The sequence below is a fragment of the Podarcis vaucheri genome (genome assembly GCF_965113315.1).
Source record: "Podarcis vaucheri genome assembly, chromosome: 10".
Taxonomy (NCBI): Eukaryota; Metazoa; Chordata; class Lepidosauria; order Squamata; family Lacertidae; genus Podarcis; species Podarcis vaucheri.
In genome coordinates this window covers 42,346,529-42,365,953 of record NC_138748.1, presented here as the reverse complement: position 1 = coordinate 42,365,953, position 19,425 = coordinate 42,346,529, and the positions used below count along the sequence as shown (strand labels likewise).

The 19,425-nt window shown below is 39.9% G+C and overlaps 1 protein-coding gene and 1 long non-coding RNA gene across 9 annotated transcripts in view; one reads left to right on the top strand and one right to left on the bottom strand.

Moving 5' to 3' along the window:
- Nucleotides 1–19,425, bottom strand: part of ATF7IP (activating transcription factor 7 interacting protein) — a 75,888-nt gene that overhangs the window by 27,400 nt on the left and 29,063 nt on the right. For 7 of the 8 annotated variants that reach the window (XM_082239997.1, XM_082239996.1, XM_082239995.1 and 4 more), the window contains exons 2-3: nt 11,529–12,619; nt 647–727 (exon numbers count right to left, since the gene is read on the bottom strand). In XM_082239997.1, coding sequence (XP_082096123.1) covers nt 647–727; nt 11,529–12,612 — 1,165 coding nt within the window. In that variant the 5' untranslated portion in view covers nt 12,613–12,619. Of the gene's footprint in view, nt 1–646; nt 728–11,528; nt 12,620–15,735; nt 16,259–19,425 lie in introns of those variants that run through there. The other variant, XM_082239998.1, reaches the window with a different exon arrangement.
- Nucleotides 1,838–7,708, top strand: LOC309541857. The gene is made up of 3 exons (XR_014223975.1): nt 1,838–2,017; nt 2,959–6,938; nt 7,440–7,708. It is a non-coding gene; the product is annotated as an uncharacterized lncRNA (long non-coding RNA).

Sequence of the window (19,425 nt, the reverse complement as noted above, 5' to 3'; positions counted from 1 at the left end):
CATGCCCCCAGAGAAAAAGCACTGCTTGTAGGTAAAAGCTGAAGTATGGACTATTTAAAGATTGGTAAAATTTGAGTCACAGAGGAGATGCAGGAGAAAAGCATTGGCATAAGGATCCACAAAAGGGGTGAGGGAAGTCAAAGGGGATTTATTGATTAGATCTTAATTGCTTTCTTTGTTGTTTGTAAACTTGAAAATGCAAAATAAACTCTTTCTTAAAAGAGGAGAAAATGAGAAGGGCTGCTCCATTCTCTTTTAAGTTTGCGGGATATAAGGGTGGAGAAGATATATCACAAGGGTAAAAACTCTGCTCCCCTTCACCATACAGGGATGTTTCAGGAAGAAGGAACAAAATAAAGATTACCTTTTAGCTTTTCTCACTCATCTGCTATATAGCCCTGAACCTTCTAGTACTATAACACATAGCAAAGCATGGCTAGATGGGGAAAAAAAAGCGTGAACAGCACTACAAACTCCTGTTTCAAGATGGCTGGCGAGAAGTGCTCCTGTTAAGATAGTTGGAATATAGGCAAACTTTTCGGTGAAGATATTACGGGTGTACACAACGTCCAACAGTGTCTGAATACAGGAATGCAGCAATTCAATTCCTTGCAGCAAAACTATTTCTCATCTTTGCCATACATACCCTTTTCTGGTGGTCTCTCTTCCTCCTTGTCATGCTCCTTTTCTTCTACTTTTTCCAGTTCTTTTTCATCATCTTTGCCTTCTGTGAGAAAGATAAACCACTTTAACCTTATTGAACAAAGCCTGACCAGTTATGTGTTGAAAAAGATGTTCACAGCTAGTTATGTAAGTTACTTTCTTAACTGTACAGCTGAACACACAGAAAAAAATACCGTATTTTTCGCCCTATAGGACGCACTGGCCCATAGGACACACCTAGCTTTTTTTGGGGGGGGGGGAAATCAAGGAAAAAAATTTTATCCCCCCCCCCAGGTTTGCGCAGCCATCCCCAAGCTAGAAGAGGGAGACGGAGCGCTCCGTCTCCCTCTTCTGCCTTCAGGGACAGCCTCTCTAGCCTCCGTGGGGCAGCAGCTTGCCCCGCTGTCCCCCGAGCTTATGGGGCTGGCGACGGGGAGAAGCAAGCTTGCTTCTCCCCCCCCCCCCGCCAGCCTCCACATCAGGTCAGGGAATAGCGGGGTGGCGGTGCTCCACCTCCCCACTATCCCCCGAGCTTGAGGGGCTGGGCGGGGGGCGGGGAGAAGTAAGCTTGCTTCCCCCCCCGCCAGCCTTCAGATCATGTCGGGGAATAGCGGGGTGGCAGTGCTCCGCCTCCCCACTATCCCCCAAGCTTGTGGGCTGCAGGCTGCTGCCCGCAAGCTTTGCGAGCCGGTGGGACCTCCCGCCGGGCTTGCAAGGCTTGCGGATAGCTTCCTGAAGCCTGGAGAGTGAGAGGGGTCGGTGCGCACCGACCCCTCTCGCTCTCCAGGCTTCAGGGAAAGCCTGCATTCGCCCCATAGGACGCACACACATTTCCCCTTCATTTTTGGAGGGGGAAAAGTGCGTCCTATAGGGCGAAAAATACGGTAACCTGAAATTTTAGTTTTAAAAACCCCATACACCATTACATGTGGGAATTAGACTTTACAGAGTTATGCAAAAGAGAGCCCAGGCCATTTCACCCTTTTCCCACCTATAAAAACTTTAAAACTCTCTTTTAAAGTTTAAATAAGTAACTTTTACTCAGTGTACTTGCACTTGTTAAATATACAAGGCAGGAAGATGTAACATACATTACCAATACATATTACATTGATTTATATCTAAGACAAAACTATAACAGACTAACTCCGAGGCAGACAGCAGCACAGCAGTTCAGCTGCTCTCACACAAAATACTGCTACTAACTGGCACTGTACCAACTGACATAACTGTCTCAGGCATATGACATCACAGGGTTCTACAGTTCTTGAGAGCAGTAACCCTTTAGTTAACATTCTGGATGCTTTCATCCCACAGTTACATCAACCAGTAATACCTTAGCATTACTCCTCAAGTAAGTAAATCACAATGTTTTCTAAACATTTAAAACCTCATTCTACCATTTAATCAATATGCAAGCACTCACTGCTAAGCACTAACGTTATTGCCACATTTATTTTCTCAAGTTTCAGATCTCTTCCTAAAAACTTTTAGTTTCAGCAAGATGGGATTCCAGTTGTAGGTTTATTGCAGTATTTAGGAAAGGATAAAACCCAAAGTATCACTTAAAGAAGTGACAGGGATTTGTGAAATTTATTATTTAACAAAGTTTATATAGCACCTGTTAAAAAAAATAATTCACTTCTACGCAGTTTACGAAACATTGAAATTTGTAATTAAAAAGTCTAAATTGGGTGTTTTTAAAGCATTCAAAATATAATAAAAATCAATTATAACTAAAAAGAAATAAAACACATGAAACATAGGTAAAAGTAAAGATACCCACATCCTGGACATGGAACATACCGTATTTTTCGCTCTACAGGACACACTTTTTCCCCTCCAAAAATTAAGGGAAACTGTGTGTGCGTCCTATGGAGCAAATGCAGGCTCCTTGGCTTCAGCGAAAGGAACCTGAAGCCTCCGGAGTGCAGTGGGAACTCGCGCTGCGCTCCGAAGTCTTCAGGGACAGATGCCTGAAGCCTCCAGGGTACAGCGGGAGGTCCCGCTGCGCTCCAGAGGCTTCGGGTTCCTTTTGCTAAAGCCGGGAGAGCAAGACTCTCCCGGCTTCAGCAGAGAGGGAGAGCTGTGCAGTGCCCCTTCAGCCAAGTGGGAGGAGAAATGGAAGGGGCTCTGTTTCTCTTGCAGCTTTGCTGAAAGGGCGCTGAGCAGAGAGGGGGAGATTTTCTCCCCTTGTTCCCCCCCTCTAAAACAAGGTGCGTCCTAGAGAGCGAAAAATACGGTATCTGGAGAGGCTTCAGGAGATTGATCTTGAAGCACTCCCTAACTCCTTAGGGGAGTACAACCCCATCCAGGGCAGGCAATTGACCACCTTCTTGGACCAGGAACCACCAAGATTCAAACTCAGCTTGTTGTCTCTCATCTGTCCCACCACTGTGGCCAGGTAATGAATCCAGGGCCTGCACAGCCTCTCTGGATTCAGATGTTATAGGGAATTAGAGTACTAAAAACACCTTGCCCGCCCCCAATATTAATGACCACTCCCAATAGCACCCATAGCGTAACCACCATGGGGCCAAAGAGTGCTGCTTTCTGGATTTGGTCCCATAGGGAAGACTAGAACCACTGTAACACAATGTCCCCAATTTCCATTCTATGGAGCTGTTCTAGGATAATATCATGGCCAATGGCATCAAAAGCCACAGAGAGATCTCTGTGAGTTAACATAGCTTAACATAGAATAAGTTAACATAGCTTATTTCATAATGCAGGTTAATTGTTGGACTGGACCAATCAAAGGGAGTATCTCTTCACTGTTTACAAGAGCAATTCAAAGTGCTGCTGCTTACTTTAAAATATCCCGATTCCAGGCAAACTTTCAGAACTACCACCTCTGTATCAGCACATAGGAACACTGAGGTAGCAGTCAGAGGCCCACCTTCAGGTGCCTCCACTATCAACAGTGAAGCAAGAGCAGAATTTTTAAAGGCAGATGGTGACTGGGAAAAGGGCATTCTCAGCTGTGGCACCTTATTTATGGAATTCTTTTCCCCAAAGAGGCTTTTTTTCATGCTAGGTAGCGACTTTATGATTTTCTCAGAAGCTTGACTGTAAATACTATAGGAGTCTTAGTGCTGCCAGTTTTATCTGTTAAACTTTTAAACAGTAAATGTTTTGCTGTGTTTGGCTTTTATTGTTATGAGCCTCCTTGATAATGTTTGCACTGGTAGGCAGCATAGAAATCATCTGAATAAATGTGTGGGTCTTAGAACAAATGTTCATGTGTAGCTGAGGTATTAAGATCTCTCTCATCACAACCAGTTTGTTAGCTGGTTACAGAGTAGCTTATCTTATTTTTGCACTACATCTCTATTCCACTTTCCCCAAAGGACTTCAAGGCGGCATGCATAGTTATGGCCCTTCCTCACAGCAAACGTATGAGGTAGGTTAGTCTGAGAGGCAGGGAGTTGGCCCAAGTTCACTCAAAGAATTTAACAGCTGAGTGAGGATTTGAATCCTAATCTCTCAGGCCCTAGTCCAGATCACCAACCACACCACCAACCTCATGAAGGTGTATGGGCCAATTATGATTGCCCACACACTAACAAAGAGTGGTTTCTTATCTACTATTAGTTCTAAGGGTGCAATCCAGCAGAATACATGGATTTTGAACAGTGTGATGAAGCCAAATTTCTCAATTCTAGAGACTGTGATGAGTTTCCCGAAAAGAATGCTCTAGATTCACTTCAATCCGATTTCTGTCCTTGTTTTGAAACTAAAATGACAAATGGACAGGGAGAGTACAGACATCTTAATCCCCATTTTCAGTGGCTTTTGATATTACTGGCTATAGCTGCAGAGGTCAATTTCATCCTCCAGTCTGTAAAACATTTACATGAAACCATCTTCATGAAATGTCTGGGGAGGTCACCATTAACCAGAGATTTGGGCTAAGTGATCACCAGTATGCTGATCGTATCCAGTTCTGGCATCAGATTCTAGGGAGACATCTGTGTTCCTGCAGATTTGATATTCACACTATATATTTATTACATTTCCATTCCACTTTGCCTCCCAAAGGAGCCCAGTTCGATATATACTAGATTGAATCTAGAGCCAAGAAGTAAGTGAGGCAAACTTCCAGGGGAGGAACATGGTAGATTGAAAATCTTTTGTCAGCAGGCTGCTGATGGAGATAATTATCTGGCGATAAATGATAGCCAAACATGATTCTTTGCTAAAGAATTCACTGGGGGGGGGCAGTGAATAGAGGACTAATCCCTGATGTTCTGAAAGAAGTTTTCTGTGTCAGGAGAACAAGAAGCTGTCAGCTCCTTGGAACCCTGAAAAGGTTAAGTGAATTGTGAGTGGAGGAATCAACATCATGCCCAAAAGCCATAAGATCCTGGTGGGTATGTGGTCTGCAAAAGCCTCTGTTTCTTAATTATTTCTGAGAGGGTTATAATTTATGACTCAAAGATTTCACCATCTGCCAGTTGAAATTTACCTTCAATATGTGAGCTGCTTTCTGGCTTCAAGAAGGGAAGGGAGGTTGCTCATTAAAGGCCTGAAGGCAGAACAAAAGCCTGCTCTAATTTTTTAAAAGAACAAGGGAGTTCTGAATGCTATTTTCCCCCCTCTTCTTTTGACCAAAGTGTTGCCTAGAAAGCAAAAGTAACTGCCACTTGATCCTTCCTTCATGGAAAAGGAATGTGTTTACTTTAATGAGAGATAAGGCTATGAAGATTTCAAGGTGGAGACCAGAGATGTAAAACATTTCAATTTCACCATCTGTTCTCTCCAACTCTACCATTTCAACCTCATGTTCTGCCATTCATTTATTATTATTGTTTATTAAATCAGTATATTTATTTTATTGTTACTAAACGATTATTTTAAAAAGTTTTATTTATTAAAATTAAAAAAAATGAGGCAGTCAACAACCCTGGTTCTAGATCAATTTCAGGTTTCCTCAATGCCAGCTAAGCACCTCTTGAAGGAATGGAAGTCTCTTAACAAGGCAGAACCTATACAGGTCACAGCAGTCCTTAAATATGCTTGCATAGTTTTTGGAAAATATAAATTAGTCCTTTTGTAAAAAAAAGTTTTATGTAAGAACTTTTTTGATAAGGTAGCCAAGTACCATATCCATCAATACTGTTAGAATTCCTGCTCCGTGATTGCAGTCATGGGATTGTTGTCCATCACATGACGGTGTATGTTTTGACTCCACAGTGTGGGAAGTGACAGAGACAGGATGTTTGAGTTACTGTGTTCCGTGAAGTGCGACTATTGTCCTTTGCTCTTTTCCTCTTTGCTGTCTGATGCTAGAAAGAGGGGGAGCCATGTTGCAGTGCTCCGTGTGTGTTTATATGTAAATAAAGTAGATTAGCCAAAATGCTGAGTTGCGGAGTTTTGTTATGCAAACTGCGGATCCCTAGGTGTGCCAACGTCTGTTTGCATCAGTCGCTGTGATGTTTGGGCAGAAGAAAGCTTCTGAAGCTCCCGATCGATCAGGAGGGAGAGAACATGCCAGTCGGGCATGTCTCTCTGCCAGGGTCCTACTCCGAGTGTAGGACAAGCTCCTAACAAATACATATGACAATGAAATGTGAAAAAACACAGTGAAGCCAACATGCTTTCATGGATGATCTTACATGAATTATCAAATTCACTTAGTAGGTTTTTATGGTGAATCTTGGTTATGTAGAGTGTGGATGTTTTAGTGTTTTCCGCAGGCATGGCCAAACTTGACCCTCCAGCTGTTTTGGGACTACAACTCCCATCATCCCTAGCTAACAGGACCAGTGGTCAGGGATGATGGGAACTGTAGTCCCAAAACAGCTGGAGGGCCAAGTTTTTCCATGCCTACAGTGTTGACTGCAAGGTTTTTTGAATGCTAATGGCTACTTTTGAGAGAAGGCGGAAATATTGAGTATAATTTGAATTGACTGTCCATAATAGGTCCTGGCAAGTGACTGTGAATGAGAAGTTACATCAACCCAATTAGGCAATGGAGGAAGACAGTATATTATGGGGCTCAGGTAAGGAGGAGCAGCAGCACAGTCATGGGCCATGTCCATTCAAAATCTTTTTTCAGTGGACGCTGGATACAGTATTTCTAGTACCAGCAAGTACATATATCTAAATTATTTATGGAGACACTACAAACCTGGCTAGATAGTGCAAGGTGGGGCAATTTTAGACAATCAGCTCCAGCAGAAAATAAGTGTACAGGTGTACAGATTTTATCCTTTCAGCCATGTATCCCCTATGAAGTTTAACCAACTGTGACTTCAAGCACTTTGTACTAGGTCAGGGGTCTGCAACCTTTAAGACAAAAAGAGCCACTTGGACCCGTTTCCAAAGAAAAAAAAAACTGGGAGCCGCAAAACTCGTCATTATAAAAATAACTTTTTTGTCACTTTTTTAAATTATTTCTTTGTTTGACCCCTCAGAATTACTCCTCCTCATAGAAATGTTAAATTAACACGTTACCTTTTTTTTGTGTGTGTGTTCTTCACTCCCCTTCAAAACAGTGACCAGCGTACATGCCCCCTTTCAATGCAGTGACCAGCGTACATGCCCCTTACAATGTAGCGGGCGGGTGGGAAGGTGACGTCGGGACGGTGCGTGACTAATGCACGCACCGCCCCCATGCGACGTCACAGCCAGTACAGCGCCCGCCACAGTGGGGAGTGTCGGGGCACACAATGCGCCTCCTCCCCTCGCTAGTATCCGCCCCGGAGCCACGGCAAAGGTGTAAAAGAACCACATGCGGCTCCGGAGCCGCGGGTTGCAGACCCCTGCACTAGGTGCTAAGGAGGGTCTGGAAAATCTGTTAGCATACTGCCTGTTTTGATGTCTAGCAAACTCTAAATGTATACAAAGAAGTGTGCATCTTGTGTGAAAGTCTTTTCCAAAGCAGTTCTGATAAACATCTAAATCTACAGCAACACACTGAAGCATTTAGCTTAGTATTTGATAGTTGCCATAGAACTTTCCTAATATACTGTTGGCATAGACTATTAATTTGTTTGTACAAGCCAAAAATAGGATGATCAGTTGTAACAATGATACATTTATCATGATTAAAAAAAATTCCTTCCAGTAGCACCTTAAAGACCAACTAAGTTAGTTCTTGGTATGAGCTTTCGTGTGCATGCACACTTCTTCAGATACACTGAAACAGAAGTTGCCAGATGAAACAGAAGTTGCAAGAACTAACTTAGTTGGTCTTTAAGGTGCTACTGGAAGGAATTTTTTTTATTTTGACTATGGCAGACCAACACGGCTACCTATCTGTAACATTTATCATGGACAGATTATTTTCTGATACAGGGTTAGAATGCCAGGACACTAACCAGAACTGCAACTCCTAAATAGTCAAAATGATCTGCCCTCAGAAGCTCACAGAGCTCACCTTGTCCAGAATTATGAAGGATTTGTAATCCAGTATTTCAAAAGAAAATGCAAATAGGTGCTTCTGTTGTAGCTGCAGTTGGGCAACCCTCTGGTTTACTGGGGGATTGCAGAGAATAAAGCATCATGACAGCTTGCAGACAAATGGTGCAACCCTCAGCTGAATCCAACCAAACATATATGGAATACATTTGACTTATGGCATACTGATGATGGAAGTAGAGATGTTCTTACCTGCACCCACTGCATCCAAAGTATCATTCATCTGATTTCTTCTAAATATAGCAAAACAGGTTGTAGAAGTACACTAACCCAGAAAGTATGTCCAGATATGTCACTGGTTCACTGCTGAGATATTCCTCAAAGGCACTTCTTAACTGTTCCTCCACCGCTGAATGTGAAAAGGATCATGACCAAAACTGGGGGGATGTACTGAAAAGGCCCCAATTTTGGAATGCACTTCCAGGGCAGTGTTTGTTGACTTTTTGGCATGAGATGGAGAACCTTTTCCTGGACGAGGTGTTTTAGAACTTGCTGATTTCGTCTAAGACTTACTTACCTTGGCTACTTGGTTTTTTGCATGCGATTTTGTTACATGTTAAATTGTTAGCTGCTCCGAGTGCCTTTCAACTAGTGGAGCTCAAAAACAGACAGCTGTTTTATGTATAAAACTGCTAGGATTTTGTTCAAACTAGATGCCATGACATCAGGTCACCTGCTCATCACAGCTGTTCCTTTTAGTTTGTTTTTATTCTTTCCATTGGCTAGTTGCATCCAGTCATAAGACATAGTTCCAAGAGTTAAGGAAAATATCAGTGCCATTTTTTGGGAGAGGCATGCGATATTAATCTTTAAAAAGCAGTGGCTACTATTGCTGAAGAACTCAACTTTACATCAAGATCGTGGCCATCTCATTTACGTTTTGGAGCACTAAGTGGGAAGTGGCTGTGGCCTGAGGCATTCTTTGTGAAAATAATATCATCAAAGCAGACTGAACTACAGAGACCATTCTAGTTTCACTGATTGCAAAGTCTAGCTGTGATCCAAAATATCTCAACTATATTTGAAAATACTGACCATTTGTTCTTCTGGGCTTGTAAAGGCCTAGATATTTTATACAGTAATTTCATACCAATTAGTGTCTCAGGACATAGAATTATGAGATACTGCCCTGCATTCCTCAAGTGTTTGATACTGTCCCCAACACAACATTTACATGAAGTCTGTGGTAAATTTATGTCCATACACTCCTCAGTATGCTGATTATACCCAACTGCATTTTCATCTTCTGCTCATCCCAGGGCAGCTACCTCCACTGTGAACCAGTGTCTAAACCCTGTAACGGTGAGTGAGGGTAAATGAAATAATATAAATCCAGATTAGGCAGAGAAGACGGGTGGTCCTCTTTATTTGAGGGTGGTGAGTTCATACTAACTGCTAAAGCAATTTTGCTGCCTGCAGGGCACATCGAAGTTTGCTACTTGGTGTTCAGGTGGTGTTTGTTGTCGGAAGTCCTGCATATCAGCTTCAGGTAAGTCAATTCTACCCTCTTCCTCAATAATTGGTATCTGACCACTGTAATCCATTAAACCTCAAGAGCTGACTTGTGAGCACCCTTGAAGATGAGTATCAGCAGACTGTATAGACCATAGCTACACAACTTTTGAATGATCTACAGCACCTGTATTATGGCTTCAAAATTTATCAAGATGGTGGTGAAAGTCTATAAAATACAACTTTGCACTGAATCCCTTTTCCTCAAAAGGGAAAGGAAATAGCATATATAGCATGCTTCTACCGGATTCTGTTGGATTCTTCAAGCCTTATCAGAGGAAACTGGCCACTCTCCAGGCACTCGGCTTGAGATCCTTGTTGACCTCCCCGTCTGCGTCTCCCGGCAGGATACAGGCTAGGTCACTATTGGCGATCCTCCTCAAGCATGAGAAGAACACACCACTCTCCCCTCCTCCCTGCCTCCCCCAGGGAGGGGAAAGAGACAGACAGAAATGTTTTTACATGTCTTTATTTCTGTCCTTGCAGCAGTACAGAGAAATGCGTCTGTACTCATCAGACTCCAACAGTAGAGAGAGAAACTCCACCCCTGTACTTCCAGTACAGGTCAGATGACACTCTGAGCTAACATCCGGTGCTCAGTACAGTGAATAGACTGCCCCTTTGTTCCCATGGTACAATCCCAAACATCAACATCCTGTTTTGCTTTCCAGCCACCTGCAGCTCGCTCCCACATTGCTGCTTTTCCGTAACAGACTTTGTATTAGAAACTGATTGTTTGGATTTAGTTTTTTCTGTGAGCACCACTGGAATGTGACTGCCCACACACTTCATGTTTTCAGACTTTTTTCATAGGTATTCCACTATACTCACTTTCACCGATGTACAGTCCTTGATAAAATATTTACGCTGTTCTCTGGCCTCTCTCCTCAACCACTACTTCCCTGTCCTCTGCTGCCTTTTCCTGTTATGGTTGCATGTGTAGTTCTGTACTTGTGTGCAGGCATTTTCAAAAAGATATCTAGCCCGCCACCTACTAGTTAAAACCTCACATATGTTGCAATCTTAAGAATATAGATCCCCTGGGTAGTGGAAATTCAGACATGTTTTCAGCATATAGTAATTAGTGAAATAGGCAAGTTCCTATTGTTTAGACTGCTGGTAACAAAATAACTAGGTTGTGCTCATATGGTAACGGCTTGTTTTTACTTAATGGAATTTCTGCAGGAAGAGGAAATTCCAATTTTAAATGTTAAAAAATACAGGTTGACTTTTCATGATGATATTATGTGAACAATGTGAAAATCTTGTGTGAATCAACAGCACCAAATTCCACAACAAACCTTGATCTGGAAATAGTCACTGAAGAATTGCAGCTGGCAGAATGGGGAGTGAGATTTCTATATCTATATTGGATTTGAAATTGCTCTTACATATGAAATTGCTTTATATATGTCTTAATGTTGATGGCTTTATTGTTAAAATGCTTTGAGAAGATTTATAGTAAGTGATTCACAAATGAAACAAAATAGCTAAGTAGACATTGAGTAGGGAAGGTGAAACTAGAACTAATAAAACCCAGTCCGACTGTATTTAAATATTCCATAAAGCCAAGAACTTGTTAACAGAAACAAAATCAAGCTTCTTCTATTATCCATGTGTCGTAACTAGAAACCACAAGTAGTAACCAGTAGCATATGTCATACATGTTTAGGACAGCTTTCAGACAGGAATTGTTCCAGGTAAACCAGCAGTTTGCTCTGTAGAACTCTTGAAACCATCCTTTAATAATCTAGCATAAAAGCAATAGATAAAATTCATACTAAATTTAACATTAACTTGTCCACTGCTGAATAGCACATTCCCTTAAAAAAACAAGCAAGCAAATTTCCAAGAACACAGGAAGATAATGCAGAACAGTCTTGAAAAGACTTATTTTTTTAAAGAAAGGAAGAAAAAATACCACTCACCTGAAGGGGTTGAATCATTCGGCATTATCACTTCAGCTTCTTTAACAGAACAGAGTTCCTCTTCATCTGAAAGTACCAAGAAAGCTTCTTTGGGCAAACTTTCACTGCTTTCATGTTTGGCTAAAGAATTTAATGGGTTTTCTGCTTTATCTTCTGCATCAAAGTTAGGATTTTCTACTGGAAGCATAGTAGATTTGGGGAAACAACTTAATTCACCTGCTGGAGCCAGCTTTTCTAAAATTGGAATAATTTCCTCTGTTTCCATTGTGGCTGCATTTCCCAAAATGTTTTCTGCTGGTTCATCTTCTACAGCTTTTTGAGTGCTGGTCTCTAGAGGTTCTGCAGATTGAGTAGCTTCCTCCTTTGGATTTACATCTGTATCAATACTACTAGATATTGCTTCCTCATCAATGTTCTCTTTTAGAAGAGTTTCCTTGGTACTCTTTTCTTCTTCCATAGGTGTATCAGGAGCAAGAGCTAACTCATTTTTTTCTACTGGTTCTACTGAGCTGTCATTAATATCACAGCTTACTTTGCTTTCCTCTTTAGGCTCGCTTGGTGTGGCTTTCTGGTCCAAAACGTCTTTTATACAATTATCTTTGTGGTCCAAATCATCATTAACTTTGACTTTGTCCTGCAAGTCATTATCAGTATTACATTCAAGCACCTGATTTTCAGGTTCAGAGCCTGGAGCAGTGCTAGCATCCTCATGTTCTTGCTCAGAAACAATGTTCTCAGGGGTCAGGGTTTCAAGTTTAGGAGTCAGGTCACTAACCTGGTTCTCTTTCACATCTGGACTTTTGGCATCCATGAGTTCTTCAGAGTCCATTTTTTGTCCTTCGGAGTCAAGGCATAAATCTTCTATGCCGTTCACTTCTTTGCCCTCAGTACATTCAGAAATGAGTAAGGGGGAATTAAGATCTGAATCCCCGTTTTCATGTTTCCCATTTAACAACTTGACATCTGTGGTTTTCAGAAGTTCCTCCTTTACCTTATAGACACTCTCAAGCTGCTGCCTGTCACTTGCTCTCATGGTTTTGCGGGCCTTAAAAATCTTTCTTTGACGTTCTTCATTGTTTTCCATCTTGATTCTGTAAAGGTATACATTTTTAAGAAAAATGAATGTTAATGCAACACACACACACTTTACCAAGATCACCTTGTTCCATTTTTCTGGCTTTGGTGTGGTTGGTACATCAAGAGCACTGGTATACATTTATTGTTATTGCAAAAAAGCCTATATTCCTGCACTTGTAAAAACAAACCATTACAAACACTACACTTCTCACTGTAAAAGGAACAAGCGTTTTACACATGTTCCCTTCACATCAACATCCTTTGTGGATGTTGTGACACAGCAGATCATAAATTGTGTAAATTATGAATATTTAATATGGGTCTTTGGTTTCCTTATCATGAGCAAACACTATTTTGCCCATTAACTACCAGCTGTTGATTCTGGAAAGTTCTAAGCATTTCAAACCTTCAAGTATGTGATCCTGCTGTCCTTCATATAAGAAAGAATCAAACAGAAATCTTTAATTTCCCAGCTGTTCTTCTAAAGCAAATACACTCACACACACATATACAAAATGCACGAGGCTGCATGACTAAAAGCTTTGAAGTATGCTCCCAAGGTAATAAATAATAAATTTAATACCATTTTTTTAAAAATTAAATTGTAAAAGAATAATTTGTCACAGCAAAATGCATCTTTTCCCAGGAAATACAGTTGTACCTTGGGTTACATACACTTCAGGTTACAGACTCTGCTAACCCAGAAATAGTACCTCGGGTTAAGAACTTTGCTTCAGGATGAGAACAGAAATTGTGCTCTGGCGGTGCGGCGGCAGCAGGAGGCCCCATTAGCTAAAGTGGTGCTTCAGGTTAAGAACAGACCTCCGGAATGAATTAAGTACTTAACCCGAGGTACCACTGTATGTTTTATGCAAAAAAGGGGAACTAGATTAAACATGATGATTTGAAATGTGCCCTTTCCTTGGTGTTTTATTTACCATCTTGACTTAAAAAATAACCCACAAAGGTTAGTACACAAATATGGTTAATTATTCTGTGAGCCTCAGTATGAAAAATATATAATTAATTAACGTGATATTTTTTTTCTAATTTACTCTTTTGCAGAACATAGCTCCTGAAGTAGTCAGACATATGTAGGAACTTTGGAGTTCACATAGGCTTGGTTCATACCATGTTACAGCCAAGCCACAGATGGTCAAAGAAACTATGGTTTGCCTTGTCATACTCTGCTCTCCTTCCATCCCACCTACTTCCTGCCTTTAGCTCTCTCTCCACCCAACTTCCCCGAACCCTTTGTGGTGCTTAACATCTGATACAGCCTCACCACATCACCATTTCTCCTCCATGGATTGTCTGTGAGAACAAGGGTATGGGAAACTTGATTTTCTGCAACTGTCATCAAATAGTTGCTTTCCCCACCTATTCCTCCAAGAAAGAAGTGCCCATGATCCTTTGTAGCTTCTTCTAGTCCTTTCCTCTGCAATCACACTGCTTATTTTTCTTCTCTCAACTAACCACCAGTTGTTACCATGAATTCATTCTGTTTAGTTAGGATCACCTACCTTGGAATTACCAGATTTCTCTGCTGTCAACAGGGTTGAAAGGCAGCTTAATACACACTTAAGTAGTTTCACCAGTTTGCTATAGTGACTGTAATGGCACAGAACATCATTTTCAACTTCCCCCCACATTTGACACCCATTCTTGGGTTTCTACATTTTATTTTTGTGTGTCACTATCAAGAATTATGGCTATTCTTGGATAAAGTCATTTGTTTTTAAGACAGCACTTCATCACCACATTAATTTGCCAACCAAAGCCAATCAATCACCCATCAGTCGAAACATCTCCAAAGCTATAGTTCAAAGAAGTTCCATTTAAGTTTTCAATTCCCTCTCAAGCAGGAATGGAACAGGGAAATTATTGTATCAGCCAGTGATGTCATCCTCGGGAAATGTAAAATAAGAGTTGCTGAAAGCAATTACATTTCCCAGAAACTCTTCCCTAGTCTCTACATTGCTTAGTGGGTGATTTGGACATGTCAATGAAACAAACACACTTAAATCAGTTAAGGAGGTCCAAAGCTCACATGCAATACTGGACCATAATTAAAGTCAGTAAAACAGCAACAAACCATGGTTTATTTTCCACACACAAACCATTGTTAACAAAGCATCATTATGGTACCAAACTGAGTTCACACAGAACACAATTGGTTTTTTATTCTAACATTTATTTAAACTGTGGTCTAATGTGATGTGCAAAACAGACCTTGGGAGGGGATGTTTTTTTAAAAATGGTTTTGTCTGCGCAAAACTCCTAAAACCATTTAGTTGAACATGCACCAAATTGCTCATCTTGTAATTCTGCCACAATTTTTTTTAAAAAGAAACTCACTTTTGCCAAATGGCCCCGAACGAACAAACATTGAAACAAGTATTGTGAACTGATATTGCATTCTCCCACAACTTGCCAACTTGTTATTTATGTAACAAAAACTGTTATACATACATAACTTTCCTAACAGGATGGATGTATATAAGCTGATTTTCATTGTGCAGGATGAGTTAACAAATTCAACAGTTAAAAGGTTTCCTGAAGAACATTATTGAAGTTCTGGCTGGCTGCCTTAGACCTATTTAAATTTGCATTTATCATTAAGATATTTTGACTGTCACACAAAAATATTTAAGCCTTATCATGACAGCCATATTATGTGACCTGCAACTGATAATCATAGAAGCTAAAACACTTAACAAAATAATTGTAATTTTATCTTTATTTTGTCATTCACTTATTTACATGGAAATTTCTCTAGCTTGCCAAAGGATCCACATCTTTGTTGAAGGCATGCAACCCTGTCCATTATGCAATGTTTAAGTAATGAGACAACAAATGAAAGATGGTTTGCTAAGCTACCTATATATCATATGCAGTAAAGACAGATTTTACAGTACAATTTCAATCCACATCCACAAGGGTGCACACTGTACCACTTAATAGAACTCAGACTACTGAAGGAAATAGGACACACAAAGCTGCTGGGGATTTAGATCACACAGAGCACTTGAGATAATTTGGCCATATTCGTGCAAGCCAATCAGCAGTTCTCTTTCATATGTTTTCTGGTTCTAGGAAGAGCAGAGGAATGGTAAAATTGTTTTCTTACCTGAAAATAGGTGTATATTCATTTGATTCTGGGAGATCATACTCATCTTATTCAGTGAGTAACAACTTCCATACTTTAGCCTCTTCAAAAATGGTGTTATGATTCACAAGACCAAGTTCATAAGAAAGTTAAGCTAATTTCTGCATGTACAAAAGGCAGTAGTATCTAAAAATATACTGCATTGTGAGAGTTTTGATCTCTTCTGGTGTAAGCGAGGATTCTCAAACTGCCCCAGAGACAACTGGTATTTTAATGAAGTTTATGTTCCAGTGCTGTTTGGTTTGATTCAATGCATCCAAACACACCTCTTATGGATATGCCCTTATTGGTTGTGTGCCAAATAAAGAAGTATCACAGGAGAATTCAACAGCTTTCCTTCAAGAAAATGTTTTACAGTACAGCGCCTAATGCTCACTTTAGAAAAGTATACAAATGCATAAATAGTAGTGAATAGTACTGTTGTATCTAAACACCACACATTCTCCTTCCATAAGTCACAGTAATATGCTAAACATTCTATCCTTTTGTATAAAATCACCACAACCACAAAAGATTCCTCAAGTCATTGCTTCCCCCCCCCTTAGTAATAAACAACCCCATGTTGTAGTTGTACGTGCTTATATGGTAAAAGGAGTGTACCACTGGATTTTAAAATGATACCCAAAAGGATCCTTGCTCTACCAATGAGGTAGTTTTCCTTCCCCTCCCCTCCCCTCCCCCATGTTTTCCCCTTAAGTGAGATCACTGCTGCATGGCAACAAAGAAAGTATTAGCATAGCTGCTGTGGATTAGCCCATAATCGTAAACTCATGTGAGCAGCTCTTGAGTAGCTGAAAAGGTTAGCCAATCAGCTGCTAGTATTTTGAGTTTTGCCTGGCAACAGGGGGGGGGAGACTGGAAAAGGATTCTCAAAAGGCAGCAACATAAGCTAGAATACAAAATGACTGCATACAGTGGTTCTCTACATAATATAAGTACTCTAGAACAGCACAGCCATTGCATTCGCAAAAGCATAGTGTTTGTCCAAAGCACTAATAGAATCTCTACAAGAATAAAATTATATAATCATGTAGCATTACTGGTAACCCTGCAACTTATTACTCCATATAGTCTAGACAAGCAAAACTGACTTGCATGTAGTAATGTCTGCAAAGAAATTAAGGACAGTCATTGGCCAGTGTATCTAGTTCTAGATAAAGGGTCGTAGATTCCAGCCTTGCAAAAACAGAGTACAGAACAAAATGTTCCTTTTCTAGAATCTGGCTGGAACATTTCCAAATTACCTATTAAAATTCAACTTTATGCATACTACACAAAGAAGATCTGGGAGCGTGTTGAGTGCCATATGGAAGAATCAGTGTTCTAGATTAATTTCCATTTTCATATTTAATTTCATCACATTCTGTAAATGCATTAGTTTTTCATCAAAAAATGCAATATATATATATATTTATATTTAATAAGCTTGATTTGAGCTTTTAAAATTATGTATAAATTTACAAAAAAAGAACAAATATAAATTTACATGCCACAAATGTTCTCTACTACATTAAATAAAAATGAAGTATATCTCTTTGAAAAAGAAAAGCATGCATATCGCCAACAAATTGCATATCGCAATTATATCTAATTGCAAGTTAGCGCTTATGTATCTTATTTCTACCTCCTAAGCATTTAATTAAGATTGGGCTGTTTAAGCTATTGTACACAGAAAACTATTTTCTCCTTTACACAATATTCATCATTCCAAAAGAACATTAATGAGGAAAAAATAATAATAATAGTAATAATAGTAATAGCACTCCTCCTCCCCCTTGTTCTTTGAGACCTTGTAATTTCTGAAACATACCCAAGAGGGAGCCAGCTGTAGCCACACTCTTAGTTTGTGTGAGCTTCACACAGGGAAAATAAATCGGCAGCTTGCTTCATTGTTACCGAGTTCTCTCCCGTATAATTTTACCTTATCCGATTGGCTTGAGGAAGCAGATACTCAACTACCAATCAGGAGTATGCACTCTCATATCTGCCCAGCAACAAGAAAAAGATGTTGCTACTGAACATTTAGATAATTTCTTATTTTCAGACAATAACTGCTGAATAATTAGAAAACTTTAAATGCATAATCCTTTCAAATGTTTTTGTTAAAAGAGTCTGAAGATTGACCACCACATTTAACTGACATTTTAAGCATAAGGCTTAAAAATGGTTGCTTACAAGAATATACAGGAAAATGTGGAACTGGAGGTTTTCACTGCAGTTGATTCAGAAATGGTGAGAAACAAGTAGCCTAGCCCAGAGTTGAACTTACTTATGTTTTCTATAACTCGGATGTGCAACCTGCACATTCCCCTTCAGTGAAGGAGACATGAGAACATTTCATTCAACAGAAAAACAAAAGAAAAAGAAGTCCAGAAGACAAGCAAACCATCTACACTTCATTTTACCTCAAAATTCAATACCAAAGTTCTGAAATTATCAAATCTACAGGTGTTTTCAGACAACAGTTGTCTCCCTAGCAGTTACCCATATGCAAGTTAGTTTACATTCTATACAACACACTACTACAGTGGTACCTCGGTTTTTGAACGTAATCCGTTCCAGAAGACCATTCAACTTCCAAAACGTTCGCAAACCGAAGCATTACTTCTGGAAAACTCAATACAGAAGCCGTGTGGCACACTTAATTTCAGAGACATTCAAAAACCAAGGTACCACTGTACTTCATACTTCATCAGAAGCAACAGCTTTATCAGGCTGAAACGGAAAATGGAACACTGCCTCTAAAGTTAAATACCACAGAATAGCATGTGCAAAACTAATTATTTTCACACAAACATGCAAACATCAGCTCCTAGAGCTAAAAGAGGCATGGTAATACATGGCTTTTAAAGTTTTATATGACAACAACTCTCTGGTAGGTTTTCAGTTCCTAATGAAGACATATACTCATTTTAAAGAAGCAAGTTAATATTTACTTAAGTGATACTTGAAGCTATGCAATATTTAACATTACCAATGTCTTGCAAAAGATGGTAATGTGCCAAAAGGGAAAACCTACTATTATGTACTCATACATCTTTTACCGATTTCTTCCATTCATGTACTATAAGCGGAGTTGATGCAAGTGTGACCTTTATATTTTGGTACTGAATATTTAAACTCACAATAGTCTGGTGTCATCTTTAGTAGCCCTTTGAGGTCACTAATAAAATTTCATGGGAAAACAGAAGAGAAAGGATGTGCAAAAAATACGGAGATTCAACATTAAGAAATTAGCATTTATAAAGTACCATACAGTAACAATAGTTTAAATATTCTAGTGTGTAGAGACTTTAATGTTCATGATCGAAAAAGGCAATTTGAAAACCTTGCCCAAGATGTAGCCAATTGATTTCTCAGAAACATCTTACTTGCATACTTCTTTTTTCTTAGGAGATTTCCTTTCCTCAAGGAAATGAAATGCATCTGTTTGCGCATGCACAGTCAAACACTGAGGTCACTGCCAACCTCCCACCAAAGTCATAAATGTGGGAAGTAGGCAGGACTACAAGTTCAGGCAGCGTGACAAATTAAAGCCTAGTTACAGGACTACAAGTTCAGGCAGCGTGACAAATTAAAGCCTAGTTACAATACTGAGTTAGCTTTTCTCCCTGGTTTCTTACTTGCCTACATTAAAAAGTATAGTATGTT